This window comes from Onthophagus taurus, chromosome 11, assembly GCF_036711975.1.
Source record: "Onthophagus taurus isolate NC chromosome 11, IU_Otau_3.0, whole genome shotgun sequence".
NCBI lineage: Eukaryota > Metazoa > Arthropoda > Insecta > Coleoptera > Scarabaeidae > Onthophagus > Onthophagus taurus.
Genome location: NC_091976.1, coordinates 27,903,866 through 27,924,958, shown reverse-complemented (window position 1 = coordinate 27,924,958; position 21,093 = coordinate 27,903,866). Strand labels below are relative to the sequence as shown.

Genomic DNA, 21,093 nt, shown 5'->3' with positions numbered 1-21,093 from the left:
TAGGAGATAAACGATTCTCTTATTCTTTTTTTCACCTAACCTTAAACAAAAAGTGACATAACCTCAATTTTTTTTGTGGAAAATCAAATTATTTTTTTGAGATGTCCTTTACTAATTTAATTATTAAAAGGGGAATTACAACGACGGCCGTTCGAGAAGGAAAAAGAAACTTCAAAAAATTTTCGTTGTATAATAAACGTGGTACTAGAATTTTTAAAAAGCAACAAAGTCAAAATCCGGATCCTGATGTTCCTATTCAAAGTAATTTTTATGTTTAAGTGATTAATTAATTAATAACACACTCATTTTTAGAACGTGGGGTAAGAGATGTTGGTTACACGTTAGATGGAAAATTTATAACAGTCCCAGAAATGATTCCTGAGCTAATTGTACCAGATTTAAAAGGCTTTAATGTATATGTTATATCTCGATTTACTTTTTTTTTATTACAAAATCGTTTTAATTTTTAGCTTAAACCTTATGTATCATATAAAGCCCCTGATGTTATTCAATCTGAATTTACAGCTCAAGATTTATTTAATGTAGTTTATGCCGAAAAGATTTCTAAAGACTTTCAGGAAAATAAATTAACTGAAAAAGGGGATTCTCAAGAACCTTCTAATGAAGAAAAAATGACCAGTGAGGAAGCCCGGATAAAATCTAGGCAAACTGGGTCCGATATTTTTTAAGATAATAAAATTAATGAATGTATTGTATTGTTGATTTAAGAAAAAATATAATAAAATAGAAAGTTTAGATTAAAAAAATAAAAATACAAAGTTCTTATTTGAAGGTTATAACCTTTCAATGCTTAACTCACACTGTTAACATCATTAATTACTTAATCTAATTGATTTTTAAAAGATTTTTGTTTTAAAAACATTCCCAATTTTCCACAAACACCAATTTACCTTTCAATTTTATAATTAACGTTATAAAATTATAAATTAAAACTAATTTTGAGGTTAGAATTGGTATAAATCAAGCCTGAAATACTACGTTTTTAGGAAATTTCAAAACAATGATAACGTAATAATTCACAATTTGGTCAAAATGTTTAAAGAACCGCTAATACTCTCAAAAAGAATCGCCACAAATAAAATAGTAAGTTAAATTTTTTGTGGAATCTTAAAATAATCCAAAAAAAAGATTTTTAGGTTAAGTCACAAAACTCTAGAAAATAAACCCAATCTAGAAATCCTTCGGGAAAGAATCGCAAATGGTCCTACATTACAAGATTTTATCGTTAACTCCGACCCTGTACTAAAAGAAAACCCTGAGCAATGGAATGAATATGATGGGAAACTTAAACGGGAAAAAGGAGAAAGTCAAAGGTTGCGTTTACCACCTTGGCTTAAAAGATCTATTCCTACAGGGAAGAATTATAGTAAATTGAAGGAACAATTAAGGCAATTAAATCTACATACGGTGTGTGAGGAGGCTAGGTGTCCTAATATTGGGGAATGTTGGGGTGGAGGTGAACATGGAACAGCTACTGCTACAATTATGTTGCTTGGGGATACATGTACAAGAGGATGCAGATTTTGTTCAGTTAAAACAGCGAGGAATCCACCCCCACCAGATGCATCAGAACCTATTAATACAGCTCGTGCCATTGCTTCATGGGGATTAGATTATGTGGTGTTAACTTCAGTTGATCGAGATGGTATAAAAAAATATTTAAAAAAAATAACTTTATTAATTTGATTATATTATTAGATTTAGCTGATGGAGGTTCAAATCATTTTGCTGAAACTGTACAGGAAATAAAAAGACAGTAATTTCTTATCATAATCAAAATTGATGTATTTTTAATAAATTTTTGTTTAGGAATAGCAACATTTTCGTCGAATGCTTAGTCCCTGATTTTGCTGGAAACCTAGAAAACGTTAAAACGATTGCTACAAGCGGTTTGGACGTTTACGCCCACAACATCGAAACCGTAGAATCTTTAACACCTTACGTTCGAGATAGACGTGCGAAATATCGCCAATCTCTTTCAACTCTTAACGCAGCGAAATCGTTCACTCCAAAATTAATTACGAAATCGTCGATTATGTTGGGTTTGGGTGAAAAAGATGAGGAGGTGGAGCAAACGTTGATTGATTTGAAAAATAATGGGGTTGATTGTGTGACTTTAGGGCAATATATGCAGCCTACAAAAAGGCATTTAAAAGTTGTTGAATATGTAACACCCGCTAAATATCAACATTGGGAAAAAATTGGGAACGAAATGGGATTTTTGTATGTTGCAAGTGGACCGTTGGTTCGAAGTTCTTATAAAGCTGGCGAATTCTTTATTGCTAGTATTTTAAAAAATCGAAAAACTAGTACTGTAAATTAAAAATGTTAATGTAAAATTGTGATTTGTGGATGTAAATAAATTACAATGTCCTAGTTTAATTGTTCAACCTAAGGAAAAATTTAAGAATTATCATGTGGCTTAAAAATCGAAAAATTACATTAAAGTTTTGATGTGACGTCACGTTTTGTGACGTCACAAGCAATGTTAACCCTAAAATGTCATTAAATTAGGTGAAATACCCTTGTTCTTCTTAGGCTTTCCATGCATAACGACTGAGTACCTGTCCTTAGATACCATTAGATACAGTGTGTTAATTAATTATCGTACCCGACGTCATCATTGCAAGTATGCAACCAATATCACAGTATTCGTATTGCAATACCAGTACTGTGATATAGATTGCATCTTGCAATGATGACGTCGGGTACGATAATTAGTTAACACGCTGTAGACTGTGTTGCAATAGACAATGTGTTAATACTAGAACTAACACTAGACCTAGAACTAGAAACATTCGGGTTTAGCCGCACGTCTCTAAAGACGGCTAATCCCGAATGATTCTAGGTCTAGGTCTTGTGTTAATTCTAGTGATAGTGTTAGTGCAATATTAGAACTAACACTATACTATTTCAAGTTCAAATTGGCACTAATCAAACTCAAAATGGTAAATTAAGAAAAAGGAAGCAGCAAACGTAAAACGTCAAGTTTGTGTTGTTTACAATACGAATTGCGTCTGGCGCAACTTACCTGAAATTCTTAGTGTTACAAAAAGAACAGTTCAGATGGATAACAAATCAAGAAGAAGAAAAACCATGAGAAAGGAAACGTAAAATAAAAATTACAGATGAACATCACCGTTTCTTTAAACTTAAAGTTGAAGAAAATCTGAGGTCGTTCAAAAATAGGAAGTTGTGGCACTTTCATTGCTACTGGTAGCAGGGGAGCAAGTATACATCTTGTCGGATATATCAGTAACTTGGGATTGATTTATCATGAATGAGTTTGTTAGGCAATGCTTAAGGAGAGCTCAAGATAGCTAATGTTAAATGGCTTTAGCGATTGATGCTCCTTGCCATTGTGGTGTTGAACAAATGTTTGAAGAACAAGAGTTTCTTCATCATAAACTTGTAAGGCTAAGTCCTTACAGTCCAATGTTAATGCTGGTTAATTTTGAAAGTACTTGTAAAGGTGGATTTGGCAAATGCGTTAGGAACAATATTCCAAAAATCAATGTAACTAACTGTAACATGTTTATAGCCGGAATTCAAAAGTACATCACCTCTATTTTAAACATGAGGATGTCACCTTACCAAGTATAAAAATGAATGCTAATTTGATTTTGACAGTTGCCAAATTGGTTTTGTTAAATGCCATTTTAAAATGATTTGTGCTAATTTGAACTTGAAAAGGTATAGACCGAAAACTAGAAATATTCGGACTATTTCTAGTTCTAGGTCTAGTGTTTGTTCTAGTTTTAGTGCAATAAAAATAAACTAACTAGCGCTACCTACCACTATCACTAGAACTAACATTAGACCTAGAACTGGAAACATTCGGGTTTAGCCGCACGTCTCTAAAGACGGCTAAACCCGAATGATTCTAGTTCTAGGTCTTGTGTTAGTTCTAGTGATAGTGCTAGTGCAATATTAGAACTAACACTAGAACTGTATATCAATAGACTCTGTGTTAATAGATGGTGTGTCAATTGATACAAAAAGCATCTACCATCATCTACTAAGCATCTACTCTCTGAGTAGGTAGATGATAGTGACAAGCTTTATTGACACTTCCCTTTTATACTTTAGTAGCCGTAGTATTGTCAGCTTAAAATGCTTATTTTACACCAAACAATTTACTTGGTGCAATGTTAAGGGAAAGGCGAAAAATGTTATCGTCGAGTTATCCAGGAATTTAATGAAAAATTCCCCAATGTGTATGTATCTGAGACTAAAATAATTTTAAAGTTTTTAAGCACTGGGTCATTGTTGCGAATACCTAGAGAAAAGAAGAGATACAATGAAAATGATGAGGTATTACATTCAGTAGAGGAACACCCGAAATTATCATTAAGAAGAAGAGCTGAAAATCTCCAATTTGTTAAAAAGACGCAAATTCAGAAGATATTAAAACACAACAAGATACATCCATACAAGCCAGTTTTTAATCATGTTTTGGAAATCGGCGATGAAGCAAAATGTTTGGATTTTTCTTTATGGGTTGGCAGTATGGAAAGAGGATTTCATAAGAAAATAATATTTCCTGATGAATCAACTTTTGCGACCAATGGTATTGTGGCTTCGCATCATGCAGGATATTGGAGTGACTCTAATCCGAATTTTCGAATACCACGACTCGTCAGTACTGTGTTAAAGTAAATGTGTGGTGCGCCATTTCTTATTACGGAATAATAGGGCCATACTTCTTTGACACTACTTGTAATGCGAATAGTTATTTAGCTATGTTAAGAAATTTCCTCGACGGTGAATTAGACAATCTTCCATTAGAATACAGTTCATTTTATTTTTAACAAAATGGATGCCCAGCACATTATGCTGCAATGGTTAGACCATACGTTTCCAGACCACTGGATTAACATTTTCGATAAAATTAAAAATAAAAAGCTTTTTCCTATTCAACACCTTTTCCGTGGACATACTGTAGATGGTAAACGACATTTTAGTCGAAACTTTAAAGTAACTTTTACACTTTTCCGAACTTTTTTTAATTTCTAACGGCTTACTTGAGTGATTTTGTAAATAAATTACAATATCCCAATTTAATCCCAAACAAATAAATTCATAATAAATTATTAATGTTTTATTTTTAATATTATTATTTACAATTTTACACATATTCTTAAAATCTAAAGAACGTACGACACACATTAATTTTTCAATAATAATAATAATAATACAATAAATATATGGCACATGTAATCATAATATATATATTTATATTTTTTTTTTCAATTTATTCTATATTTTGTATGTATAAAGGCCGGTTAAAAAACTGACCAGAGTTCTTTTTTTTTTGTTAATTTTTAAACTGCCCCTGTAACAATATCATTTCTTCATTAGGCTAAAAACACTGAGGAGTTTTTTGTTTGTAGTTTTTTTAGGTTTTCGATAATCTCATTTTAAAATTTCTTGAATTATCTAGTTTCTTTTGAAGTACACGTAGAAAAATCAATCAATTTTTTATACATTCTTTACGTAATAAATGAAACGACTCGCCACACAATTTTACAGACCTCGAAAGAAATATGACTACCACTATTTACGCACTATATTCTCTTTATTTTTCGATTCCGGAAACTGAACGAGTATCACAGTTTATGTACAAAATTAATTAAAAAAGTAGATTTATGGACAATTTTATTGGACAAACTTTACATTTGTTTCATTCCGTGAAAACGAAGTAGTTAAGAAGATTTTTTATTTGAGCTGTTTCTATTCAAAAAAAAGTTGGAAATAGACGGGTTCTCAAAAATTTATTTATTACATACTCTCCTCACGGTTATTCCTTGAAGATTACGTTTGGTATTGTAACATTGGAGCCGCCAGGTTTGGATGATGAGTTGAATTCATTCTCAATGCCGATAAACTTTTATTGTACCATTCATCTTCTGCACTCATACCTTTAAAAGAAAATTTATGTTTATTTTCATAAAAATTATTTGGTTGGAAGGAAGTAAGGTAATTTCCTTAGGAAACGAGATAAGATCTGGACCGACGATCTCAAGCAAGTTCTATTTCCGTTTCAAGATAGATTTTTGGTCCTAACATCGAGAATCATCTTGGTAAATTGAACGCCTCTAAATCGGATAGAATTACTCACCCATAGCATCTTGTCGCATTCCAGCAACGGTGCTCATATTCGTACTATGGGACATCGAAAAAGATTGTGCCATCGTTGGATAAGAACTGGTACTCATCTATAACAAAAAGAATTGTGTAGAAAACCGATTTGATTTTTTAAAATTAAAGTTAAGGAGTTAAACGTGACCTTGCAGGTGACTGTGGGAGAAGATTATAGTTGGGTGCAGGTAAATGGATTAGGCGAGGTCAAACAGCTCTGGTGATTAGTTTAGAGAAGACCGCACTTCCTCCTCCTCCAGCGACCGAGTCAGAGGCGTTCGTGTGGCCGCTCCTGCCCCGCCGAATAATATGCAAATGATCGAGTGCAATTAATTCGCGGCTGCCACCGCTTTCCATATCCGTCCACTCCGGAAATTGACGATGTTCCCGGACCGTGATTTTCCAACAACCGAAAACCCACGTTTACAAACTACAACTGTACTTTTCAATTTTACTTTTTTATTTCCAACAAGAGTTGCAATAAAAAATTGTGTGCTTTTAAAATTACTGTATTTTACCAATAAACGTAATATTTGAGCTAATTAAAAAAATATGTTAAATAAAGCTCTTTTATGATATTCATTGTGCATCATTATTTTCAATGGATGATGCTTATGTAGGCTATGTTGTGATCATAGCTCCAAAATGGATCTTATCATGAGGGATATACACTAAGTTTTGATTTTGACCATTTTGTAAGATCTTTTTATACACTAGGTAGAGATTTCTTTATGTGTTATGATGTTTACTATGATTTCATTCTGTTTTAAAGCTGTGGCATTGGATTAGAAATTTAGACATTTTTCAGAAAAATTTTAGAGGAGAATGGGAAAACTGGTGTTAATATAACAATAACCATGTTAGCCAACCAGTCTTCCTAAAGATAGAACCTAGAAGCAGTATTTCTAAATTTTATTGCCTCCAGCACAGAGCAAAGATTCGGAGTATTTAAGAAGTACAAATATCATTCAGACAAACCCAATGTAATGAACTAGAAGATGAACTCCTTGACAGAAATTAATTTTCAGAAATCAAGCTTACTCTTGCAAAATTTTAATACTCAAATATAAAGTTTAGTAACCATATAGGAACAACTCTTACTCAAAAATACCATGATAGGAGTGTGGTAGGAGATTTATTACAAGTTCTGCAAATTCTAGAATTGAAGCTCATTTAATGTGTCAAATAAACGATTGTATAATTCTAGAACTTGGAGAACTTTGCACTTATTCACAAAAGTTTTAACGATAGCTAAAATTGAGCTCCTTGCATCTTATAAAAGTTGGCCAAACCTAAATAAATAATGTTTCGTGAAATATCATCTTCTCATTTCTATGGGTTCTATTATATTAATGTTATTTCTAAAACAGATATTCGTTAAGAACCTCGACGGCAAGTTCAGAGTCAATAAACTTCAAACAATGACGTTATTCGCAGATTTTACATGATTCTGCAAGCAGGAATCTTATCCCGGACTAATTCTCTATCTGTCTAAACACCAATTGCAGCCAAAGAACGAAATTCGTCTCTAAGACTTATTTGTCTTCATGTTCGTTAGTCGCTCCATGACGTCTGCTTCTAGGACGACGAGGTTGGTTATTTTTTTCAGACCACGCAGATCATGCTCGAAGCACTGTTGAAAGATTTCTTGAAAGAACTTCACTCACCAAATGGCAGTCGTTTTGTTAAGATTCCAGCTTGGTGACTCATCTTTATCGAGGTGTTGATACGTTTTTGGCACATAGTGTATATAAATTGGTTGCACAGAAAAATACTCATTTGAGAAACAGTATAAGCGTGGAAGAACAACTTATTGTAACACTTAGATTCTTAGTAACTGGTGAATCTTATCTCAGTTCTTTGTTCTTAGCTAAATCCATTGATTTTCTCCCTTACATCTATTCCTGTACAACCTTTAACAGTATCACTATTATAAACTATCAGTAATCAAGTGATTTAAACATTTCATACTCTGAAATTAATAATTTAGTGGCAGCAAACTTGTCAGACGTCATTTTGGTTTCAAATATTATATGTTTTGCCGACGAGAACATATATTATGGTCATAGACATATGAACATATTTGAACTATTACAGCATTTGGTACAATTACACTGTAATATTTTTCATCAAATATATACAGAGTTGCTAATACCAGGTATTTATAAAATTTAATTTAAATTGACTTGATGGCAAGCACTTCAGGAATGCAGAGTCGATTATCGATATACCAAACTTATTTATAACATCTACAAGAATGCTACAATGACGGTAAAATTGTATGAAAGTACTGAAGAGAGTAGAAGTAGTAAAGTACTGATTGTGAGTAAAACAAGGCAATACACTGTTGAACCGAAATTGTTCATCACAGTCCTCAAGTAATTTGCGCTACGTGGACGATATAGTTCTTATGTTGGATAGCTTTGGAGAGATTAAACTAATGCTGAACGACTCAAAATTTATGATAAATATGATTGGGGATAATGAGATTGAGAGGGTTGACAGCTATGTATATCTTGGCTATGAAGTTCAGATAATCAAACAAGCGAACTAAACAGAAAGACCAACTCGTATGGGCAGCCTATAAACATCTTCAAGAGAAAAATCCAAGAACGGCTTTCATTCAATGCATGTTTCTGGTTATGACATAAGGCTCCGAAACTGTAACATTAACGGTAACCACTGCCAGGAGGGTCCTAGTAACACAAAGATAGATGGAGAGGTCGATCCTGGGTCTAACTCTGAGGGACTACATACGAAATGAACACCTATGAAGAAGAACTGGCGTAAATGATGTGGTCAACATTGTGGCAAAGCGTAAGTGGCGAACAGACGAAGTAGACGTCAAAAGAATGACCAACAATTGGATTCAGGCAGCACAGAATAGAATCGAATGGAATAGAATAGGGAAGGTCTATGTTCAACAGTAGATGCAGAGGGATGCTTGATGATAATAATCATAATAACTTGATCTAATCTCAATTACGACAGATTGGTCTTATGATACGTCTTTGATTGTTGACAATTTCATTTATTACTGGTATTACTTTTATACCCACTGTTTGGGTATTTACCCTGGGCCGGAATAATAATATAAGAAATAATATATAAGAAGAAAAATGATGAGTTTCAATCAAAAGCTTCATCTACAGTGCACTTTTTAACTTGCCTCTGACTCACTGCATAACGCAGAAAGTTTCTACCACCGATATTAAAAGCCTACGAATTAATACTATTGATATACTTTAAAGATGTACTTTTGGACTTGTTTCTGACGCAAGTTGCAGGGCATTAAACAAATATTTAAGGTTTAAATAAGGAGAAAGCCGATAGGATACTTGACAAAGAAGTCCAGAACATCGATTTCATTCTTTCCACTAAAATGACTTACCTAGTTGAATTTTGTCCAAAGTTTCTTTCTGTTTAAATTTGATATCAAATATAAAAAGGTTACCATTAATAACAACCTAAGTGTAATTAATACATTAACTAAATTGTATTAAAAAAAAACATTTCTACTGTTCTTCTGAGTTGAGTATTTGTTAAATCGTTTTCTTCTTCTTCTTAAATGGGATTTTGAACAAAATTCAATTAATTACGACAAAGAAGTTTGAAGTAACTTGGAGAAATGGGTGCCAAACCTTGCGATAGCATTGTTAATTAACGAGAGTCTCACAGGTAAGTATTTTTGTAAATAATATCTGCATTTCCAGTAATCATATGTTCCAAGTACCTCTTGAAGATAGACATAGACTTGATGCATTGTGTCAAAATGTTGTTGATTTAAAACCATATGTTCTTGAGGACAAAGAATGGATACTGCTAGAAGTAGTGCATAAATTACTAGTCAACTTTCAAATACTTTCCAAGAAACTCGGAGGAGAGAAGTACGTCAAATTACCAATGGTGGTTGTATGCATGGGACTGAAAGGCAGATGGAAACGCTGTCGAAGCAGCTTATTGTTAGTTTTCAATCTGCGAGAGACAAAATATTAAAGTATTATCGTAAAACTAATTAGATTTATGCTGCAGTTTTAATTCTCGATTCGCGGCATAAGATAAAAGTTTTTGATATGACAATTGGAGCCAAAAATTAAAAGAGACTTCGATTCAGAAATTTGAAGATGTATACAAAAGCCTCTTTCCATCAATCAGAAGGCCAACGTTCGAAAGTAACGGAATTAGAGCAATGAGAAGATTCTAGAGCGGAAAAGTCGGATTTTGTAATTGATTTTGATGTTTTGTATGCAGTAAATCCTACGCTTTCCCAAGGAGAATGGATGCAGGAGCTTCAAAAATATTATTCTATGCCTCGGTGTAATAAAGGCAGAGATACAATGAATTTTTTCTTTTTCAAATTTAATGGCACGACATCTCTTAAGCATACCGGCTACTTCAGTCTCGGCGGAAAGATTATTCTCACGTGCTGTATTAACTACAACAAAACATCGAAATCGCCTTAGTAATAAATCTGTATGATGTTTGTTATGCCTAAATGATTGGGTGAAAAACAAAATCATTTGCGACCGACAGGGCTGAGGGGTGTTACATTATAGCAAGTATTTAAGTATTCCTTATTGCACTGAAACAATAAGATTATGCATGACGAGATTTCGATACTTTTATGAGACTCTCGTACGAGAAACGAGACGAGACTTGATGCAAGACTTATTAGTTCATCGGCGTGACGAGACAAGACTTTATGAAAATCTCGTCTCTTCCGAATCACTATTGTTAATTGTGATTATGTTCCTAAACAAATTGATAAAGAAAAGGTTAGATGAGGAAGTTCTGCCAAGTTCAGTGTACAGGGTGGGCAAATTTGGGTGTTATTATAGGCTATCTCAGAAACTATAAGAGATACGAAAAAAGTAGGTGCCATGTCCCGGTCTCTTTTTTCGAGACTAACCCAATCCCGCAAACACCAAACCTCTATCTTCTTTTGTTTTTAAGATATAGCCAAAAAGTCAAATTTTCATCATTTCAAATAATGTTCATATTTCGTTTATGTTTGAAATTAGATAAATGAGGTTGATACTTTCTAAAGACACTTTTTTAAGTAGAATATACTGCCGTTGAAAAATTTTAAAAATATTTTAAGGTTTTTGAAATACAGCACAAAGTTGTATTTTTTTAAATACAAACTATAGTAGATTATGGTGTTACTGCTTAAAAATACCTCATTATCTTTAAATACATAAAGCGATAAAATTAAAAAATTATTCTTTGAAAATAATAGATAAGGCTTCATATCCCATATAAACATCGTTTCAATGGAAAGTTCGCTGCCCAGTTTATGATCCCTAATCTTCCTCTATCTCACCCAATTTCAAAAGAAAAGGTTGCTAATATGAAAAAACTTCTAAATCTCATAGTTGGGGAAAATTGGGAAGATACTACCGAAGATTTCATTCATTGATACCCAACTGTTCTAACCTTACAACCAGTAAGTTTAGTAGAAGAAGATGACACAGTCTATGACTGTTTAGTTCCTGAAGTTGTTGTTTATATTTAATTATTCATTAATTAATACGTTTCTTGTATTTTTAATAAACAAACTTTATCTACAAATCATTTTTTATTGGTGAACAAAGTCAGGGATAAGACACTGAGAAATTTAAATCAACTATTCAAAGTTTTTATTCGTTGGTACAAAACCAACTTTATCCTGCATAATGGTACAAGATCAACTTTCTGTCATATTCGTGCAAAACCATATAGCAATTAGGTAGTATTTACTGTCCGAACCCGCCTACTATAATCAAAATTTTGAACTTTGGCGCTTACTATTTTGAAATTGAAAATTAACGCTTATTTTCCGCAAATACACCATACATACGACACATCATTGGAAAGCTAAAAATATGCTCTTTTTATTACCATCATAATCAAGTATAGTTTGTATTTAAAAAAATACAACTTTGTGTTGTATCTCAAAAATCAACAAATATTTTAAAAATTTTTCAACGGCAGTATATTCTACTTAAAAAAGTGTCTTAAGAACGTATCAACCCCGTTTCTCTAATTTCAAAAATAAACGATATATGAGCATTTTTTGTATATACAGGGTGTATCTGAATGACTGCAACAAACTTCAAAGGGTGACTCTTTAGTGAATTTTAAGGGTACTTTGATATATGAACCATGGGCGAGTTCGGCTCCCCTAAATTTTGGTTTAACTTTTTTTTCTCAAAAACCATAAACGCTAGGAAAATGAAATTTGGGGAATATGTTTAACTCATAATAGGGCACGTTTTGACCCTATTTGTACTTTCAACCTACTCTTCTAAGTTACTAAACATAACCACCCCCGTTCAATTTTTGTCTAGATTTTTCTTATGATAAATTCATATATATCAAAGTACCCTTAAAATTCACTAAAGAATCACCCCTTGAAGTTTGTTGCAGTCATTCAGATACACCCTGTATATTGCAATTTTTTTAAGTCACGAAAATTTGATTTTTTGGCTATAACTTAAAAACAAAAGAAGATAGAGGTTTGGTGTTTGCGGGATTGGGTTAGTCTCGAAAAAAGAGACCGGGACATGGCACCTACTTTTTTCGTATCTGTTATAGTTTCTGAGATAGCCTATAATAACACCCAAATTTGCCCACCCTGTACAGGGTGTCCAAATTTCGATGGGTTTGCAGGGTATCTCAGTTATTATGAAAGATAGAAAGTTGCGGCTTTCGCGAACCTGAGCTACTTTTTTGTGAAATTTACAATGACGCAAACCAAATTTTCATAGCCCTCTTCGTTTTTGATATACAGGGAGTGTTTCAAAATTTACGATTTTCAGACATCTCGGCTATCCGGAAACGTAAAAACGGGTTCTAATAGATTTTTTCACGTAGAAACCAATGGTGCACGTAGAATTTTTCTAGTCATCACGGTTTTTGAGTTATAAAGAGTTAAGTATTTTAGAAGTTGAGTATTCAGTGTTTGAGTTGTGTTTATAACTCAAAACCCGTGATGACTAAAAAAATTCTACGTGCACCATTGGATTCCACGTGAAAAAATCTATTAGAACCCGTTTTTACTTTTTTACTAAGTTTCCGGATAGCCGAGATACAGGAGGTGTCTGAAAATCGTAAATTTCAAACACTTCCTGTACAATACGAAGAGGGTTATGAAAATTTGGTTTGCGCCATTGTAAGTTTCACAAAAAAGTAGCTCAGGTTCGCGAATGCCGCAACTTTCTATCTTTCATAATAACTGAGATACCCTGCAAACCCATCGAAATTTGGACACCCTGTACAGGAGCAAATAATTGCATTTTATGAGCTGATTAGAAATGATCAAAACACAACATAACGATAACTTTAAGTCAACATAATAAGTAGTATTCAAATTGGATAATTATATAGTTTTCATTGAAGCACAACTAAAACTAACAAGTTTCGGGTTTAGCCGTACATCTTCAGACGCAGAGAGTTCTACTTTTAGTTGTTATTAGAGTTAGTTTGATTGTATTAAGCTTTTTTAAGATAACTTTTGCCACAAAAGAGAACAAAAGGTAACAATTTGCAAAAAGGAGAGTAACCGTAGGGGTCTTTTCCCGGGGTCAGGGGGTCGCCTACCCCTCCAACAAATTTCCATGCATAAATTCGTCCACGTCCCGTGACCGACCGACCGCTTGGCAGCGCGTTAATATTCCCCGGGAAAGGGGGAATTGCGGGGGGAATACGGGGAAACTCACTAACCTGCGGATAGCGGTTGATGGCCGTCGGATGTGGATACGGCTGGTACCCGCGCGCCGCCCCCGGGTAAATGTTCCTCATCATGGCCCCATTGCAACCCGGCAACACCGACGGCGCCAACGCTTTCTGTAACTGCTTCTCTTGTTTTCGATATTTCGCTCTTCTATTTTGAAACCAAACCTAAAAAGAGAAAAAAATTCATTAAATTTTTATCAAACAAAAAGATTTCGTTTCGGATTATCGAAAATCTTCTTTTTTTTCTTGCCGAAAAACAAAAGCTCATCCTTCTACGAGCTTTTATTCGAACCCCACACAAGCTTCATCCACGTACCGTCTTCTTCTCTTCAATCCCTCTTACCTCCCCCTTTATCCTTTAGGCGGGGGTGAATAGGAGGGTTTTGCACCCCCAAGACGCACGGCCACCCTCGTGACGGGGCGCCGCCTCGCAGGGGCACGTCCCGAGCCACCCTCGATCCCATCAAATGGATCCGTAACGAAGTTATCCCCGCCCCCGGGCCGCCATGGCACCACCGCGCGACTTCGTCTTCCGCGCGCAATAGGGGTGGTTGAGCGGGGGCGGTTTCGCCGCCGAAAACACGCAACGCGAACCGAGAAGAAGTTCGGGATCCCTTTAAAACCCGTCTAATGCATAAAGGTCGTTGTTCGCTTTTGTTTTGGATAAAGGGGAAAGAATGCGACAAGAAATAGGGGGGAAATGAAGGGATGAGTTTTTCAATATCTATTGCAAATAACGATTTTCAATAACTCATTTCACGATTTATTGTTATAATTATTAGAAATTCATTAAATAAAATTTGTATAAATGGTGGAGGCGCCGGTTATTTTCTTTCTTAACTTTAATTGATGATAAAATATCTTTATAGAATTGATCGCCACAAGAAAAGTGACTCGTAAAAGTAACAAAATAAAATATATAACGAAATTTCAAGCGTGGACATGTTATACCAGGAAATCACGTTACGGTTTCGGTTTGATTGAATCAAAAAAGGATATATTCGATCAAAAAAGTCGCCGGTCAAAAATGTAATTCATATCAAAACACGAATTACTCGGGGTATTTTATGATTAAAAAGGAAGTAAATAAATAGTAGCGGGATCGTTCCTAATTCAGAGGAAAGCGCTTAACGAGAATTTCGACGATTAAATTATTAAATATTTACGCGGCACGAGAGAGAGAGAATTTCGCATTTCCGCCCTACGAACCTTGGAAAATAAAACGACCCCGAGTTTAAAATTCATGCGACTCCGTTCGGTTTCGTGGAATTTTGACTCGACCAGGATTTCATATAAAATTTATATTATCCCTTTTAACTGAAAAGGGATTTAAATGCGTATTTATTAAAAATAAGCCTAATAAATTTAATTTTTTAAAAATTGTTTTGCCAAAAAGAGAAACATTTTTGTGTCTAAAAAGAAAAGAAACGCGACTCTCTTCGTAGTTGGAAGTTTCGAGTGGAAGGACGGATCTTTGATTGAATTAGGCGTTCGTTAGGCCCGAACCCTCCGGGGGGCCCCAGAGACGCAACTGGCTCCCCTTTTCAGAATCTCGTGTGACTCACGCATTACTCTCCTATCTCATGGCAATCAACTTCTCTGTAACCCTGGCGATTCGTGTTCAAAAAAATTATCCCCATACCTTTAGATTCGTTTGAATCCCCAAAAATATGTGATACTAACCTGTATTCTAGCTTCATTTAATTTCGTACTCCTTGCTAATTCTTCTCGGCAATAAATATCGGGATAGTGACTTTTTGCAAAAGCAGCTTCTAATTCTGCGAGTTGTTCTTGTGTAAATGTGGTGCGATGTCTTCTTCTTGCAGGCGTTGGACAAGAGGCTGTTGTTGGAGTATGCCCGGCGTGTTGTGGACCTCCGGGAGAAACGGTACCTAAACTACCACTTCCGGTCGACGTTGGTTCAGGTTTGAGTTTCTTAAAAGCGCCGTCTGCAAATAAATGGGAATCGAGGAAATTCGAAGAACAAAGCGTGAAAATCAGTTTTGCATAAACAAACAAACCTGGTCGGCGTTCGGCGCCGCGACGGCAACTAAACCTTATTGAATTCATTACTGTTTATTAATGCAGTTACTGCGAACCTAATTACAATTACTGGCGCTTCCAGGCATCAACCCCACAAAGAATAACCAGCATGCAAAAACCACAAATTTAAAAATTATCAATTAATTGAATTTAAAAAGTTGATTTTATATCGAATTGTTTCAATTATCTATTGACCAAACGGCGTTGAAAGTTCGACTTGAGGGAGGGCAAAAACTCTCTAAAAGTACTAATTCGTTTTCGAACATGTGCGTACTTAACGCGGGAAGCTGCGAGTACAATATGTCAAATTGAGTGTTAACCAGGGCATTGTGCTAGGTCTCGCACTCCGAACCTGTCCGTTATTATCTCGGGGAACGCGTGCATATGTTGGGGCTTGGTGCTTCGACGGCGTCGGAAAGGGGACAAATTGACACTTCATTATTGGCGCTCTGGGCACTCGTTTAGGTACACAGATGTGTACCCAAGAGTATGTAATTACAATACAAAACCAGAAAATGATTTGGAATGAGATACAATTTGAAATAGTTTAGAAAATTAATTTGTTTATTTATGGTAATAATTAGCACAACTTGAAATTGTGATGTTTAAGTTGTAAGGGCAAAAATGTATCATAAAACATCTTGTCAAATCATGTTGTACATAATGTTTAGACTAAACTTGATCTGCAGATTCAAAGTTTTGTGTCTGATCAGAATTTAATCCTGCTTGGAAATTGTTTTGTCTTCACTTAAAAAAGAAGGTTAAAGCTAGGTTTGAGGAAATTCTTCTTTGATTGATTCATTTTGGTTAATTCTTCAACACCTTATCATTGCCGCAATAATTTTTGAAATAGATTCTAAATTTAACAATCAAGTTTCAAATCAAATTTGATCTAACTAATAATGTCAGAAAAACTTGTATCAAAATATATGCAAGTTAGGCACTTCTTTAGCAAATTGACACTTCTCTTATGAGTTAATGAATGGATTCGGAACAAGATGATCAATTGGGAAAAGTAAAAGTTATCAAAATCCAATATTGATTAGACTATACAGCTAAGCGATACCTTAGGTTTGATAACATCAAGATCTATTTGAGTTATGATTAAGTCAAAAAAATGGATAAAAAAGTAATTTTTACCTGTATGATCAGTAATAGTTCTAGGAGCAGCTGGTGGAGTATGTGCAGGAGTATGTGAATGATGATCATGAGAATGAGGTAATCCACCATAAATAGCAGTAAAATCTTCTGCGGAAGATCCACTAGTATTGCACTTTCTAGGTGTTCCCTTATCCCCATTAGACCCCCCACCCATAAGATGTCCATGATGGTCATCAAGTAACCCCGAGACTCCGAGAAGATTTCCGACGCCGACCAAGTTCGGCCTTAAATCTTCCATCATGGATTTTTGTGGACAGGCGTTAAAATTAAGTTGCCTGCTGAAGATGGCCGGAAAAATGTTGAACTGCTGATGGGAAACCTCGTCGCCTGAAGCGCCGCCGGAGGTGGGCACTGAGGGGGCTGCGGCCCCCAGACAGGAGGGGACACCCTTAAAATCCAACTTGAAGCCGTTGGATCACTTGAATTTCTATGTAGTGATCTGTTCCGACGGTTTCGGTTTAGCTACACTCGCGACGTTTTCGCGATGATTAGTCTTTTCGTAAGCGGATATCGAACAATCGAACGATGATCGCCACCGTCGCGGTCCCGCGCTACGATGTCGTTAATGCCTGTGACTGATTCAATTAAATTTTGGGGAGCACATTTAACTGCTATCCCGATATGATGACTAGCTTATGCCTAAGCCAAACGGCAAGTGAGTATAACAATATTATAACCTGATAGCGTTGTTCTGTTATCTGGTCGGGCCCCACTCTATATCCACGAGAAAGAAAGAGATAACATCAACCCCCCAAGTCCACCAATGGGGTTGAAACAACCCTCCAACATTCGCTTACGATTGGCGCAAGTTAATAGGAGGGTACCATGGAAACCCCAATAGTGGTTGTCAAAGAGGTAAAATGGTGGCGAAGCCCGAGGCTGTGCTTTCCGTTAAGTTCGATTTTTATGTTTTGACGTTGGCTGTCCTGAGCGGGACGATTTACTGTTCCTTTTTCGCGTTAAAGTGTTGTGCTCGGCCGTGTACGCCGCTTGTTTATACCCTATATATATATAGAGAGAGAGTATAGGAGGGCCGCTCCATCTCGACGACTTAATGAGTTCCCCTTTTTGTTCGGGGAGAATTTCTTTCTTTTTTGGGGGATTAAATCGAACGCGCCCACCCGAAATGGGGCGAAAATACGATAGTACGGTGCAAAATAACTTTGCAAATTATTTCTTAGTATCTTGGGATGAATTTTTTGAATACCCATTTAAACTTCTATCATACACAAGACTTTTTATATTAAAAAGAAAAATTTTATTTTTCTATATACGTAAAATTTTTTTGTCTTATTAAATTTGAAAGTAATTCCCGTAACAAAACATTAATAAGTGAGTAAGACTTCCTGAAGGATAAATGGAACTGGTAAAAATGATAATCTCATCTGAGGCGTTTTTTAATTATTAAGCCCCTGGGTCACCTCATCTTTTATTTAGCCCTCCACCACCGTACGAAAAACGTTTTCAAGAAGAAGAAGAAGGAAAGAGAGAACGCCACTGTCGGAAATTTCCCGGAAACTTGCTGCCGTCGATTCCAAGCACCGGAGTTTTCCTGGCGTGACGTTCGCCGCTTGTTTTGCCGAAGGTCCTCTCTTCGGTCCATTTCTAACTTCCAATAAGAACCCCCCTTTAACCACCCAGCCCCCTTTTACCGGAACTTTTCCAGGGCGGATAAAATCGAAGGGGATAGCCTCCGGTCGACGAGGACTAAATTTGCAAAAGAAAAAAAAAAATTATACGAGTAAAGAAGTATTTAAGAGACTTTATAAAAGAGTGACATTTGGAAGATTTGACATCAGGTCTCGGCAGGACTTTTTGAGCACACTCCGGGATGTCGGACTCTTCAAAGAGTGACAGATTGCTCATGAATTTTCCACAGCGATAGACGGAATAATGACGGGTGGAGCGCGTTCGTCACAATGGGGGGCGCCGGCGCGGCCATCTGATCTGAATTCAACATCAAAAAACCGAAACGGAATTTATTACCATTCGTTATCGATGTCGCGACGTACAAATACTACATCAAAAGCACGTTAAAATTGATATATCCTTATATTCAACATTAGCAATTTTCATTTTAAAATTACATAATCTTTAAAAGTCATTTAGTACATTTTGTGTTGAGATTGGAGCTTCTTATAAAGTATTGTCTTGACAATCCCTCCTACTACGTAAACCCTCCGCCCAAGGGAATTTTCGCCCCCCTCCCGTAGGGCTACCGCCACGTCGGTCGCCAATTTACATTGCAAAACTCATAAACGCGAAATCCACACCAGCAACGTTCCCGGAGAAAGCGGACAACATCTTTCCAAGACTAGAATTTACCCGGAAAAACACATCCATCTTTTCGCCTCCGGAGTTTCTTCTCTTCCCCTAAATCCTAAATCCTAAATAGTAAGTAGAAGCACAGAAGAAGCAATCATTCTTGCGCTTCGAGCTGTCATCTCGTCCCCGCCAATCACCAAGCGAGAATTCGCTTGGCCCCAGGCTGTTCACTGCGATCTTTCGAGGGTGGTGAGATGACGACACGACGTTCATGGGGGGGCGAAGGAGGAGTTGGGCGGAGAGTTTTAGCAGGGAGGCTTTGTTATAGCGATAGCGGAACGGTGCGTTTTGGTTTTTTAATCTCATTTCCTCGGACGTTTCTGAACAAAACTCAAACAAAACTCTTTCTTTTTGATTAGAAATGGAGGAAATTTTTCAGACAAAACTTTTTCCACATTTTTAATAGCTTGTACAGCATTCTATGTATTATAAGATTAACTTTACTTTTATCAAATTTTTATCATTGATTCAATTTTCCAACAATTTCAAAAAAACAGAATCAATACTAATAAGAGTTAAGTTCGTTTTTGTCATTTGGATGATTGTTTCTTGAGTCTATATGAGTCTTTCTATTGAGAATATATATCGTCATCATTGCAAGTATGCAACCAACATCACAGTGCAATACGCATCATATGTAAATCGCGTATTGCAATAAAAATATTGTAATATTGGTTGCATACTTGATGATGACGTCGGGTATGTTAATTAATTAACACACTATATATATAATAATATATAGACTTTATTGTGTGTAATAGATCGGTTATACCTAGTTTCCTCTGATTGTTAACGTCTCATGTATCATTGGACCATTTTTGTCATACATAAAGCTTTGTGCTCCTGTTGTGTTCCATGACATTTCCTTAGTTTATGGTCCTTTTAGGTTGCAGCAGTTGCAGAAATAGTTGAGCAGAATTGATGGCATGATGGTTATTTCTTCCATATAACCCAGAATTAGATATTCTTTTATGAACATCCAAACCTTAGAATATAAAGGGTAAGAAGTTTGCAGAATTGCCCAAATCTCACTCAAATTGAATTTTTTAAATGCGCCCAATTCTTTTCTTTTATTTTCTTTTTAATTTAAAAACCACTTGTCCATCCACTCGAAATCTATTATCAAGGCAATTGGGTCCAATAAAGGTAAAGCGAGTTCAGTTCGACAATGGGATGCGTATAAACAAAAGGACTCCAGGGTACGTCAATAGAGGAACCGCACGCCGCGACCGGACAGATTGTGTCGGGTTCGAAGCGGGTGGAAGGGAAATAATGTGAACACGGCAAGTATACTGTTGGAGATAACCTACGCAGACACACAACACACACGAATACACCTTTAAAGCTTTCCAACGTTACGGAAACAGGAGCGAGTTTCGTTCGCGAATTGCTCTCCGCACTAAAACGGAGAGAACATAATTTGATACGCCAGTGGGGTTGTTCTATCTGTATTATGAAATATAAATTTAATGAAAATTATTTAAATCGATAGTTTAGAAAAGAAGAATTGTGATAAAAAGTGACTTAAAAAGAAAAATATGAGCTCTTCGTGTATCTCTAGACAAAAAGAAAAGAAGTTAAAAAAAAGTACACTGAAAGAACAGGTAGAAGTCGTCGTTCCGGATCCGTACGCAAAGCCGCGGAGCTTTTTAAAAGCTCAAAGCGGGTAGGCGGTACACTTAGCGG

The 21,093-nt window shown here is 35.7% G+C and overlaps 3 protein-coding genes across 4 annotated transcripts; 2 read left to right on the top strand and 1 right to left on the bottom strand.

The window, feature by feature from the left end:
* The first annotated feature begins 13 nt into the window (after positions 1-13).
* On the top strand, positions 14-773 carry LOC111423706 (mitochondrial ribosomal protein L41). The gene is made up of 3 exons (XM_023057007.2): positions 14-261; positions 313-413; positions 471-773. The coding sequence occupies exons 1-3, from the start codon at positions 102-104 to the stop codon at positions 687-689; spliced, it is 480 nt and encodes a 159-aa protein (XP_022912775.1). The 5' UTR covers positions 14-101; the 3' UTR covers positions 690-773.
* A 49-nt stretch (positions 774-822) lies between these two features.
* LOC111423420 (lipoyl synthase, mitochondrial) lies at positions 823-2,403 on the top strand. The gene is made up of 4 exons (XM_023056653.2): positions 823-1,104; positions 1,150-1,666; positions 1,720-1,777; positions 1,831-2,403. The coding sequence occupies exons 1-4, from the start codon at positions 1,054-1,056 to the stop codon at positions 2,342-2,344; spliced, it is 1,140 nt and encodes a 379-aa protein (XP_022912421.1). The 5' UTR covers positions 823-1,053; the 3' UTR covers positions 2,345-2,403.
* Positions 2,404-5,107: 2,704 nt separating this feature from the next.
* On the bottom strand, positions 5,108-17,477 carry LOC111423705 (homeobox protein unc-42). Of its 2 annotated transcripts, XM_023057004.2 has the most exons (6): positions 17,062-17,401; positions 15,562-15,827; positions 13,867-14,043; positions 6,143-6,239; positions 5,811-5,942; positions 5,108-5,754 (listed from the first exon to the last, which is right to left on the bottom strand). In XM_023057004.2, exons 1-5 carry the CDS (start codon positions 17,321-17,323, stop codon positions 5,836-5,838), a joined length of 909 nt encoding a protein of 302 aa, XP_022912772.1. In that variant the 5' UTR covers positions 17,324-17,401; the 3' UTR covers positions 5,108-5,754; positions 5,811-5,835. The 2 variants fall into 2 exon arrangements, with proteins under 2 accessions (XP_022912772.1, XP_022912773.1); XM_023057005.2 differs by having other exon boundaries at positions 5,108-5,942; positions 17,062-17,477.
* Between the last annotated feature and the right edge of the window lie 3,616 nt (positions 17,478-21,093).